We start from the raw sequence: 12,622 nt of genomic DNA on the forward strand, positions 1-12,622 counted from the left end.
GTTATTACAAACTGGAGTAAACAACATGTTCAAGGCAATTGAATTATGAATTAAATAAACTGGATGGCTTAGAAAACTGCAGACAACAATCAAATCAAAATACCCATGCTGCCAATGTGCCAGCGAAATCTGAACAGGATAAACTTTACCAGTCTCTTTGGGAGCAGCAGCCAGAGAACAGCAGCACCCTTTTATCTGCAGGGGAAAGAGCCCTGCCTGACCCCAGCGAGTCCCTTTAGTCAGAGTGGAAATATTAAAATAATGAGAGGCTGTTGATCAGCAGCACAGGAGGGAAAGGGGGGGTCTTGGAAGAGCTGAAAAAAACATTCCTCCGAGTCACTGCAGGGAGAGAAATGAGCACAAGCAGCAGGTTGGGGAGGGAAGATTTGGGTTGCTGTTTTCTGAAGTGAGTGGTCTGTGTAGCCCCTGTGAGCCCACGGGGCCGGGTGGGCAGCGGTGCTTCTCATGAGGGGCTTGAGGAGGAGGCTGGACCACAGACGGGCTGAGGCCCCTTCCGATCCCAGTGATCCTGCAGTCCTGGGACTTGCTGCCGCTGCTCAGCTCCATCACTAGTAGGTCAGGAGCACCCACGGCATCAGTCTTGTTGCAGTCCATTGACCCCCAAGCAATTTGGGAACTGCCAGGGGGCTGGGAAGGACACAAAGGTGGCTTGGTCTTTGGCCCAAGAGCTGCAGTAACGTTTTAAAATGGGAAATAAAGTGCATGCAGCCCGAGCTGGTGCTCACAGTCATGCTGACTAAGTAGGATCATAAGCTCTGCAAGCCAAGCTTAGCTTTACTTACAGTTTCAGCCACGGGCTGCCTTGCTTCAAATGGGAGCATATGCTAAGGCAGGTCCTGTATTCCTTAAAGACATCCCTTTGGGGCTAGGCTCCCAAACAGCCCAGTGTGCACCCCATGGGTGTTGTGTTGGGCAGAGCAGGCAGTGGAGCGGGGAGCCCACAGATCCCATGCTGGTCTCTGCTACACAGTCAAGGGTATCACTGGGTTTTAGAAATGAGCCACTTCATAAGCCACAGAGGTAATGAAGCTTGGTGTCTTGATATTTGGCTTCTACCATGCCTGGTAAAGCACCGGTTCTTTTCCTGCCCCTGGGATATTTCTCATATCTTGTGTGATTTATCTGATATTTAACACAGGTTGACTCTTCCTCCCTGTAGCTTTCTGCTCAGTGGGGACACTGAGTTCCTGTCTTTTTCCTTTTCCCTGACTGTTGTGAAATTCATAGGTAGTTGATATCCTTGAGGTTTCTACCAACTGTTAATCTGGTTGAAATTTGTCAACTGGGCCCAATGTTATGGCAAGTGTGGAGTAGGCAGTTTGGTGGCAAAAGTCTTGTTATCTTGACAGATTGAACTACAAGGGCTCCAAAAGCCACGAGAAGGTGTGGTTCAAGCCTAAATCTGATGAAAAACCAAAGCTCTAGCAATGAACAGCAAAATAAAATGCAAACCTAACAAAACATTTCACCCCGATCTGTGCAAAGATGCTTAAATTATTGATGCAAAGGTGTCAGCTGGTCGAGCTCACCTCAATGCCTTGTTGTGCCTAAGAAGTAGCTGAAAAGTGAAGGCTGTCGCCTTACTGCCCACAAGCACAGTGATGCTTTAGGAATCAATTATAAAAAGGGCTTTAATTTTTTTCTAATCTTTTTGAAATGCAAAAATTAACTAATACTCTGCTCTCTAAACCCACCTCCCCACGCAGATCCTCCAAAAAGAGTAAAATACACCAAGGTCAATTACTTTTTAAATGTCCCAGTGCCTTGAGCTAGCTGTCCTAGTCCCACCTCATCGTCTCTCCCTTCCCATTCTACAAATCAGGGATTTGATCTGACTCCCTGTGAAGTTGTGAACAGGGTTTCCAGGGACCGAAGAGAAGGTGGTGGGGCTGAGCGTTAGCAGAGTTGCTTGCAGGACAGTCAGGGAGAGCAGTTTCACCAAATCTAGCCCTAGCAGCGCTTTGCTTTCTCTCCCTGAGGACTGTGCTGCTGGGTCTTGCAGCAGCAGGCAGGGAGACGATTCGTTCTGTGCAGCTGTCCCTTGAGCTAAAAACAGAATTTCCTCCAGAAAACCACAGCTAATGGGATCGTAACGTCCCTTCGTAAGGCCCATCAGCCCAGGAAGGAGAAGTAGTAAATACGAAACAAAACCTTTCGCCACAAGATTGCTCTTTGGCCAGTATGGACGAGGAAAGGCAGAACCATGCATTGGTGAGGGTGGCCTGAGCAACAGGGGCGGTTGGGCAGGTGCGCAGGACATGAGGTCTTGGCTGACAGGTAAAGGTGTGATTCGGAGTCATCAAAACCACTGTGGTGCGTTCCATTGACTTCTGTTCTTCTCAGAGGGGATCCTGGGGCAAGGCTGGTGTTTGTCTGAGGGCTCACCAGCACTGCTACTCTGGGGAAGGAGGGTATCGCCAAATGGAGGCTTCTCTCACTAAAGTTGTCCCAGTAATACTTTTCTTCTGCTTTTATTTCCTAACTAGCTTCTTTTTTGTCTCTAGAATGTGGCTGCCCTTCAGCATTGGTTGAATGATTGTCTTATCTCTATTTTATAAACCCCTTAGGAAGAAAGATCTTAGAAAACAGAGGGTTTAATTAATAATCTTTGTCATTGCTTCATTCTTCAGTGTTGGTACCTGCTTTTGCTGTTCTCTGCAGAAGGCAGTGGCAGTGGTTGCATTGGTGACTGCACACAGCTAGGCTTTCAGATCAAATTTGGCATTGACAAATGTCAGCCTGGGAGCACTGGGACATGTTACTGACAGTGAGAGTGAAGCGGAGTTCAAAGGCGCCTCGTGGGACTAACAACGTTCTTGTATTTTCTTTTAGGAGCTGTCTTTTGCAAACAACTCTGTTTATTTCTAGTACTCCTTTCCTCCCCAGTTAATTTTCTTTTAAGTTTTGGAGCCTTTAAATTAGGTCTTGGAGAGAAGGGCCACCACCAGAAGCTGTATGTACCTGTGCTGCCCAGTGGGAGACCAGGCTTGCCCCCCTCCTCTGCTAGCAGAGGGCTCTTTCAGCTCTCATGGAAAGTGTTCATTTGGTCTCTTGCTTCTGGGAGGCTCTGCGGAGTCACAGGATTCTGCAGGTTTGTCCAAGGAAGAAGGAGATGATGATGAAGAGCTATACCTGCTGTGGGTTTGCAAGGCTCCCATTGCATCCCTTCCCCCTGGCACTCTTAGCACCCCCTGGGTGCCTCGCTGAGCACTGTAATTCCTGGCACTATATAGCCTGCCCCTAGAAAAGGCTTGTCTAAATGCTGGATGTTGCTGATCTCCTGATCACTGGCCTTTCTGCTGATTACGGCAGTCCCTGGGGCTCTGCCTCTTTGCATCGGTGCAGTGTCTGCGCTCTGTGCTGCCCTTGTCTTCTCACCTGTCTTTGCATCTCCCTTGCAGGTCTGGATGGATGCAGGCACTCAAATCTTCTTTTCGTATGCAATTTGTCTGGGATGCCTGACAGCTCTGGGCAGCTACAACAAATACCATAACAACTGCTACAGGTAACTGGAGCATGGCTCTGCTGCCTAGAGCCTTCCCCTCTCCCTGAACATCAGTGCACATAGGCTGGTGAACCGCTGGAGGCTACTGGCCTTTGGAAGTGTCACGTTTTCTGTTTCTACTTAAGGTGTAAGAAAACTTTGTCCAGGTTTTCTCCCCAAATCCAGCTCTCTGTGCTTCCTACCCAAGGGAACTTTCTGTCCGTGTCATGGATGACAAATCCCCTCTTCCACACCAGCTGAGACCCAACAAAGTCAGATTCTCTACACTAGCTTTGTGACCCCAGCCCACACCACAACCTCCCCTATTACATGGGTGCATGAATAGCCATAGGGGAAGCAGAGCTGTGAGGTCTAATGGCTCTAGACTGCAGTCCTTTCACCTTTGCCTTTATCCTTCCTAGGTACATTTGGACCTAGTGTCTTGCACAGTTGTCGGTGCTCTGAGTTCCTATGTGCTGTCTATGGTCTACATGCAAACCCGCAGATAGGACTTCTGCTTCTTGCATACTCTCCCTGTGCTGGACTGCCCTTGAACAGAGATGGGCCAAGCTGACAGATTCAATCAGGCTGTCAAGTTGAAGTGGTCAGGTGAAAATAAACTCATTTCGCTGTAAATGAATCCAGTGTCTGGAGCTGCATCCCCAGGGGTAAAAGGCTAGTGCAAGTTGTAAAAGCTGCCGCCTCCCTTCCCACACTTTCTCTGCTGGCTGTGTTGCTCCTCACAGTGGGTTCTCTCTCCAACTTTTGTTGTCATTGCTGTGAAAGGTCCAGGCGGACCAAACAGCTACATGGTCTTGGGATCTTTCTCTCTCTTCACTTTAGAAGTTCACCGCTGCTGTAGGGATGCCTCTCCGACAGCAGCTGGGCTTAGACTCCTCTTCCTTTTCATGTCCCTTCTCCCAGATGCAGTTTTGAGAAAAAAAGCTGTGGGAAAAGAAGAGATAACAGATCTGGTTGTGGCCTGCTGCATGTCCTTGGGCATTACCCCTCTGCATCTCCAGTCTGGATGTGTAACATGGATATGCATGTTACAATCCTTAGCAGCAAGGTTGTAAAAAGCTTCTGTAACTGCAGCTGGGAGACACTATAGAAAGGGGAGAAATGTCTGTTTGCACACAAACCCTTTATGCTATTTGGCTTTGCTAGGGAAATTGTTCTTAGTTTCGGTGTTAAACATCTCACCAGTCTGTTCCCAGGCATGGACCCAGTTTTAATGGGTCGGTCCTGTTCTCTGCAACGTTGGTTTGCACAGGGAGACAGGACCAGGCTTTAACAGGGCAGACGGACACCAGCATGGTGCCCCACTCAGGTATCCTAGGCCAGGTGTAACCTTTGGTGACCTGGGAAAAGAAAAGGATGTGGGCAGGAGGGACCATCGTTCATATGGCAGCAGTCCAAGATGGCACCAAACGGCATTTTCTGGGACTGTAAGAGAGATCAGTGCTCCCTGGCTCCTTTTCAGGTGAAAATCTGGAGACACCTCTTTGCTCTGGCCATTGCCTGCATGTTACCCTCCACAATGACACCTCTTCCCACCTGCCGGGTGACTGGAGAACACCTCCCAGCCCATGCCTTTCCAAGGAGGGTTTGACCTGTCATGCGTACATCCAGGGGAAAGAGGGAGAAACACTGGGAAGGAAGAGGAACTATTTGAAATAAATGGGAATTTGTATAAAATGACTGAGAATATAATTTGAGTGGAGAGCAGGCAGTTTATTGCAACCAGAGAAACAAGGTTCTGGCATGGGCTTCCCACTGGGTTAGCTGAGCTTGGTGGAGTGTGACCCTCCTTATCAGGGGGGATATTCATGGGGACTCACCCTGCAGGCCTCTTTCAGTCTCTCCTGCCCCAGAAAGCAAGTGCAAAGGCAGAGCAATGGTGCTAGGTGCTGTGCAGTCCTTAACGACGCAAAGAGCTGTGGTTTGGAAGGAATAATCTGAATTTGTATGGCGTAGGAGCTCTGTGTGAACTATGCTTTCTCTCTAGAAATGGTTGCAGACCTTGAATAGATCTAGCTAATGTGCAGGGAGGAGCATGAAGCCCCCAGAATGCTAGATACCTAAAGAGTGATACAGAAAATCACACTGGATTTGCAGAGTAACATTTAATTAAGTCAGAGCGGACCATGAAATGCCAGAAGGGGTGCATTCAGTTTGGTTCAGAATATCTCGGAAAGATGCTGCAGATGTTATTGTTGTCCCCAGGGTTGCAGTCACAAGAGGACTAGGGAGACTGGAGTGTGAAAAGGAATTGGATAGATAAGAGTTTAAGAGCAGATGGATGCGAATGAGATGAAACAGAGACAAAAGGGAATAGATGAGAGAAAATAAATCGGATGGCTCTGTTCATCTTTTTCTCATAATGTGAGGACCAGGAGATATCTAGTAGTGCTGAGAACCAAGAACATTTTAACTGATCTGAGGAATCTATTAAGGAAAAAAAACATGCCCCCTTCTCAGACAAAATAATCTCTTGTACTCTCTGCTACAAGGAGGGACCAGGGGAGAGAGAGGAAGAAAAAAAAAGTCAGGCATTTAGATGTGTAGCAAGACTCTCTCATGAGCACGAGCTTAGGTGAGGAATGAATCTTTATGTTGTCCTTGGAAAAGGCTTTCCCTGCGGGGGCTCCTGCTGTTTTGCCCACCCTGGGGCACCCTCGTGCAGCTCCTGGTGCTGAGCTGAGCTGTGGGGGTGCTGGGAGAGATGCCCTGCTGTGGGCACAAGTGGCTGGGGTGGGAGAGCGGGTGCTGCCCCGGGGGGCTGCCATGGGGTAGGGGTCATACCTGGAACCCCACCTGGCTGATGCTGTGCCCCCTCCTCCCAGGGACTGCGTGGCCCTCTGCTTCCTCAACAGCGGCACCAGCTTCGTGGCCGGCTTTGCCATCTTCTCCATCCTGGGCTTTATGGCGGCAGAGCAGGGCGTGCCCATCGCTGACGTGGCTGAGTCAGGTGAGTGGGGCTGTGGTGGGACAAGGCCGTGGGGGTGCTGCCGTTTGGGCCCCCTCAGCAAGGGGAGCATGCCCACAGGATACCCACCCTGGGGCAAACAGTGTTGCAACCGCAGGTTCCCATCCTGGCGGGCAGCTCTGATTTCTGCCTCCAAAAACCAGGGAGAAACAAATGCACGCTCATGAAATGTTAAGATGCAATGGCCATGTCTTGAGGTCAATATAAGCTGCCGATAAGGGTTAGGGTTAGGCAGCTGCTGTCTCTCGGTGGGGGGTGAGGTGCCTGCATGGCATATGCCCAGGCTTATGCTGTGCTCCCCTGGGCTCAGAGGCTTTCCCTGGCTCCCAGCCCTCGTGACGGCCATGCAGCTGGAGCTTGCTGTGTCCCCTTTCCCTCCCTTCCTGCTGGGCTCCTCTACCCCTCGAGAAGCCTGGGTTTCATGCACAGTGCTGGTATAACTGGAGTGAGAGGCTGCATGGCTGCGGGCTGTGCCTTGGCCGGGTAGCTGCCTCAGGCGGGTCTGCATCAGCTGTGCTGTGCCGCTGCTGCTGCCATGCTGCTGCCCGCTCTGAAAGCCCTTCTCCCCGCAGGGCCTGGCCTGGCATTCATCGCCTACCCTCGGGCTGTAGTCATGCTGCCCTTCTCCCCGCTCTGGGCATGCTTCTTCTTCCTGATGGTTGTTTTGCTGGGACTGGACAGCCAGGTAAAGGCACAGGTGCAGGGTGATTCCTTGCCAGACAAAAGCCACCGTCCCTTTGGGACAGGCTTGAACTTGGCTGAGTGGGGGGCAGTGGGGCTGGTCAGGACGGGCTGATGGAGGTGGGATCTCTGCTCTTTGCAGTTTGTCTGCGTGGAGAGCCTCGTCACAGCTCTTGTGGACATGTACCCCACCATCTTCCGCAAGAAGAACCGCCGGGAGACCCTCATCCTGCTGGTTTCCGTCCTCTCCTATCTGGTTGGGTTGGTGATGCTCACAGAGGTATTTTGGGCTCAGACCACCTGCGCGGTGCTTGCTGGGTCTGAGTGCTCCCCTGGCAGAGGGGGGCCTGGCAGGTGGTGGGGTCCTTGCTGAGGCCGAGAACTTGCTGGTGAGCCCCATCCTGCTGCACAGTGCCTAGGGGAGGCTGGCCTTCCTCCCCATGATGTTCGCATTTTCCCTTCCAGCCCTCACCCCTTGTGCCAATCGCAATCCTGAGACCTCTCCTGCCAAGACTGATAATTGGATCTCTGGACAGCCCATATTTTGGTTGTAGATTTATCTTTACATGAGCCAAACCTTTACAGCTGTAGCCTGTTTCATGGTGAGGGGAGTGCCTTTGTTCTTCTCTTTCCTCCTGGATGGAGCTATATGAACACTTGGTGTAAGGAAATCTGGTGGGCCTGAGTGAGCCCCATATCTATTACACCGATTTCCTGTATATTCCCCTTGTTGTGATTAACTGGCTGGGAGTTAAACTGTTCTGGTTTAAAACGTTTAACTCCTCCTAGCAGTATGTGTGTAGGGATTGATGCTGCCACGATGCTCTTTGCATCTTCTGTTTTCATTTGGGCATAATTTTGAAAAAGCTGCCTTCCATGTTGCACCTGCAGCTTCGTGCCTGGACTTACCTGCAGGCCCATTTTGTAGACAGCCTTGCAGACCTGGGCAGTGAAACAGCCAGGGTGCCAGCCTCTGGGCCCACAGCAACAGGTACTTGCAAAACTGCAGGCACTGTTACTTCCCTGGGCAAATTAGGAGGCTGAAGTAAATCAGATGCATTGTGTCTCTGAAGGGGGTTTCCACCCTCACTTCCAGATACAAGAGTTACTTTGTTTTTACCTTGTCCTAAAATTTCCCCGCGATCCTTGGCAGTCACTTGCCCTCCCCTGCCCTGCCCTGGAATGAAGTGTTGCAGAGACTCCCGAGAGCAGGGCTGCTTCATGTCCCCATCAGGCCTTGAGCACAAGGGACATGGCCTTTGCTATTGGCTAAAACCATGACCCAGAAAGAGGAAGGTGCCTCCATCTCTGGGGAAGATGTTGAGTTTGTTTCCTGCTCTGGCTGGAGTTCTTCGCCTGTGCCTGATTCCTCTCCCCTCTCTCCCTCCCCACCTCGCCTCGCTGCCCTCTTGGCCCTTCCCAGGGTGGGATGTATGTCTTCCAGCTCTTTGATTACTATGCTGCCAGTGGCATGTGCCTGCTCTTTGTGGCCATCTTCGAGACTCTTTGCGTCGCCTGGGTCTATGGTGAGTATGAACCAGGGGGGTCCCCAGCTCTGGTCTCTCAGGCTCTCGCTTGGTCCATCCTAAAAATGCTGGTCCATAGCTTCTCTTGGCATTCGCTTCGCAGTGCAAGGCAGACCTCTAAACCCTTGCTTTGGTGCCCGTAGACTCGGGTAGTGGGGGCTTCCTCACAGCAACACCCTGGGGGATCTGCTTGGCAGATATCCCCAGCATGTTCCTATGTGCCCCTGCTTTTGAGGCCCTCCTTCCTTGGGGACTTGGAGCTGGCTGGGAAATCCTTTCCCAACATGAGTATAGAGGAGTCTTGAGGCCCTCAAACATTTTTGAAAGCCCTCTCTCAGCCTTGATGTTCACAAGGGATGGGTAAAACCTGGGTTCAGGTCCCAACCTGGGTTCAGGTCCCAACCTGGGTTCAGGTCCCAGCCTGGGTTCAGGTCCTAGCCTGGGAGATGCCAGCTGAGGGGCTGGCCCTGCTGACCCACTGGGCTGTTCTGGAGTGAGAGGATGTTAGTCCAGGACAAAGACTGAAGCTGGCCACACTCTTGGCGAGCTCCCCGATGGGGCTGTTGGCTATGCTGAGGTTACTGCCTCATCATCTGGGGAGCGCCCAAACAGTGCTGAAGCAGGACCCTGGACATGCAGACCCTGCTGCCCTCCTTCCCTGGTACCAGCGAGGCATCCTTCCCCTCTTCCGCAGGTGCCGAGCGTTTCTACGATAATATTGAAGATATGATCGGCTACCGGCCATGGCCCATCATCAAATACTGCTGGCTTTTCATCACGCCGGCGGTTTGCATGGTGAGGGCCCACAGGAAGAGGAGCTGTGGGGAGGAAGATGGGCAGAGCTGGTGCCTCTGAGATATAGATACCTACATATATACAGAGGGATGTTCATATGTATAGGGAGTTATGTGGCCTGTACTATGGGAGCCTGTTGTTCTGTGTGTTTGTGGCTTTGGGGGCCAGGCATGGGGCTAAACAATGGGGAGAGGGGCCAGGCTCGGCAGTGATAGAGGTGTCTGCTGGTGGGGCGAGCTCCTTGCTGCTGTGCCCAGTGCTGCACATGGGGGCTGTCCCAGCCAAGCTTGCTTGACTGGTGTCTCCTCTGTTGCTGTCCTGGGGAGCTCTTTTTTACCACGAGACTCTGTGCAGGTGTGGACTCACCAGGAAGACCTCTCTTGGCTAATGGTGTTGATTTTCTTGCTCTTCTTCTCTTGGTTTTTCTTGCTCTTTTTCTCTTGGTCTCTTCCACCTTGCCAGGCAACCTTCCTGTTTTCTCTAATCAAATACACCCCGCTGACCTACAACAAGAAGTACGTGTACCCGTGGTGGGGAGACACCCTGGGCTGGCTGCTGGCCCTCTCCTCCATGGTGTGCATCCCTCTCTGGATCATCTACAAACTCTCCACCATCAAAGGCTCCCTCAGAGAGGTGAGGCTGGTGCTCTGGGATCAGGGCATGGGCTGTGCTTCTGTGTTGAAATCCAGCCTTGCAGGGGGATCATTTGCGTGTTGCAGGTTAAATAGCAGGAAGCCTAGAATAAATCGATTGTATGAGTCCATTGCTATAGCTGACTGTTGGTTTTATTAAGTTCTGCCTGGCTGGAGGGCTGCTCCAAGCTGGCTGTTGCCTCTTGGCACCCTTTGTTTATTGCTTCTGTCTCTTTGCAAACACCATTAGGAAAAAGTTCATTAGATGGAGAGGATAAAGATGATCTCCAGTGCCTCGAGTCAGTTTGGAGGCTGCCCTTGACTGAAGCTTGGGGACTTGCTCTGAGAAAGCTCCAGATTCCATGCGTGTTGTGGGCAGATGAGTTCCCCAGTCTATGCTGAGGCTATAGGGATAGGATCATTGGGAGTTTGGAGTTTCCATCGCAGCCTCAGTGCCCTGGGCCTGCCCAGCTCCTGGAGCTGTTGTGACCCATTGCTGGCTGCCCCGGTTGTGCACTGAGAGGGCAGTGACCTGGAAAACCTGACCTTGCTCCAGACAGGCATCCCATCCCCGCCATGGCTCGTGGTTTCAGAGGGAGGTTTCACAGACAGTCCTGAACGCCCAGGATCCCACCCATTCTCTGCCTCCCACAAGTGCTCAAGAACAGGTTGTGACAGCAATGGGCCCTGACCCCTGTGTCCAGCACAGACAGTGGGGAGCGGGCACAGCTGCAGGAGCATGGCAAGGGCCACGCTCATGACGTAGAGGGTAGCCCTTGCTGTCCCAGTTAAAGCCAAACCCGTGAGCACAGGCTGTCCCTCTGCAGTCTGTGCTGATGGAGGGGATAACCTGGAGGTACTTGGGCACCAGCCTTTCTTTGGACTGCTTTCTAGCCCTGGCCTGGAGCAAAAAGAGGACAGAGCTTTCCTACCGTGTCTTGGGTCTCTCATGTGCTCAGTGCTTGTCTTGGGACAAGCAGTTCAAAGATGAGTTTATCCCCTTGGTCTCTGAAGTGCTGACTGTCCTAATTTGGGACACCTCTGGCATTTAGGGACCAGACCTGCAGCCCTGCCTGGCTCGCTGAATGATACCCATGACTGGAAGGGGAGGGCCCAGGTCACCTTTTGTCATTGCGGCTGTGTTCAATGCCTGCCTTTGCCTTCCAGAGGCTCCGCCAACTCACCTGCCCACTTGAGGAATTGCCTTCCATGCCGGGCACGGGACAGCCTCTTCCCTCCACCAGAGCTGGCCTCCTGATGCTGACAGAGCTCGAATCTCATTGCTAGGACCAGTGTGGCTCTCCCTCTCTCCCCCCAGGATGGTTTCTATACAGCCTTTACCACCTGTTGGATAACACAAGGATTCTTCACTCGCCAAGGAGAGAGGGATTTCTTGGCTGAGCTCCCTTCCCCGGAAGATTTGAAGGGCTGAGGAAGAGGCTGTTGTGGAAATGGTCTGCGTGGAGTTAGCAATGCACCTTAATCCTCTCTCTGGAGAGGGCTCTGAAGGGGCAGATCAAGCACCAGTATTCCTGAGCATCCCTAGCCTTCTGGTGGACAGAAAGGAAGGACTGATCCTGGAGTGGAGAGTGTCAGAGAGTCTCAGAGGTGTGGCTCCAGTGTGGACTTTGGGAGTTTCTCCATTCATTCCATTAAATCCTTGTTTTTCCCCTCTAGACTCGCTCTGTCTCAGTTTTGTCTCACCAGCATCCCTTGCTCACAGCACGTTAGGTGGGATGTGTGTTAGCGGAGCTGTGCTGGGCATTCAGGTCTGGATCTCTGTTGCACTGGCACATCGGTAGGGGAGGGTGGCCAGAGGAGAGGAAGCTTGGTTGGGGTAGGAAGGAAAACAGGGAACACCGGTTCGGAGACCCCCGTAAGTGGTAGGCCTGGGGTACCTAGGTGAAGTGGAGAGCGCAATGCCATCTTCTGCTGGAGCATTGCCAGCTCCCAGCCAAAAGAGTCATCTGGCTGATGAGTCACTAGGCTATTCCCAGGGTCTGAGAGAAGCGCGTGGGTTTGCGTTTTCTTTGTGCAAGTGAAGGATCATGGGAAACTCTCCCTCCTCTCTGCGGGTCTATGTCTTTTTTTGTACTGACTGCCTTCCAGGTGCTCTAGGGCCAGTCATTTTGGTTTTCCTGCATATGGAAGAAGGGCCGCATGGTTGAAGCGGGATCTGCGTGTTATGTCAACAAACAAGGTCCCTCATTTCCAGGCTGTCTGGGTAAAAAAAAAAACCAAAATCAAAGAGCTTGTGTTTTAAGCTCTGTGGCACCAGCATCCGAGGAGGGCAGCCAGAGGACATGTAACCCCGGGAAGCTGGATGGCTCCCAGGAAACCCTGAGGAAGCTGGAGCCCGGGCGGAGCTGAGCGAGCAGCCGGAGGTGCTGAGCTTCCCGAAGCGCACATGGACACCGCTGGGCACCGCGCTACGGCCAAGGCTTCTGGTGCCGCGGGGAGAGGAAGGCGCAAATTAAAGCAATCCACGCCATTA

At 52.0% G+C, this 12,622-nt stretch overlaps 1 protein-coding gene across 2 annotated transcripts in view; it reads left to right on the forward strand.

Moving 5' to 3' along the window:
• The window catches only part of SLC6A13 (solute carrier family 6 (neurotransmitter transporter), member 13), a 32,087-nt gene extending 20,672 nt beyond the window's left edge, over positions 1–11,415 (forward strand). For both annotated transcript variants that reach the window (XM_009332898.1, XM_009332899.1), the window contains 8 exons: positions 3,423–3,526; positions 6,352–6,476; positions 7,067–7,179; positions 7,318–7,455; positions 8,599–8,701; positions 9,396–9,496; positions 9,959–10,129; positions 11,296–11,415. In XM_009332898.1, the coding sequence (XP_009331173.1) occupies positions 3,423–3,526; positions 6,352–6,476; positions 7,067–7,179; positions 7,318–7,455; positions 8,599–8,701; positions 9,396–9,496; positions 9,959–10,129; positions 11,296–11,415 (975 nt within the window). The remainder of the gene's footprint in view (positions 1–3,422; positions 3,527–6,351; positions 6,477–7,066; positions 7,180–7,317; positions 7,456–8,598; positions 8,702–9,395; positions 9,497–9,958; positions 10,130–11,295) is intronic.
• Positions 11,416–12,622: the final 1,207 nt, after the last annotated feature.

The sequence above is a fragment of the Pygoscelis adeliae genome, unplaced genomic scaffold, assembly GCF_000699105.1.
Source record: "Pygoscelis adeliae isolate BGI_AS28 unplaced genomic scaffold, ASM69910v1 Scaffold38, whole genome shotgun sequence".
In the NCBI taxonomy this organism is placed as follows: domain Eukaryota; kingdom Metazoa; phylum Chordata; class Aves; order Sphenisciformes; family Spheniscidae; genus Pygoscelis; species Pygoscelis adeliae.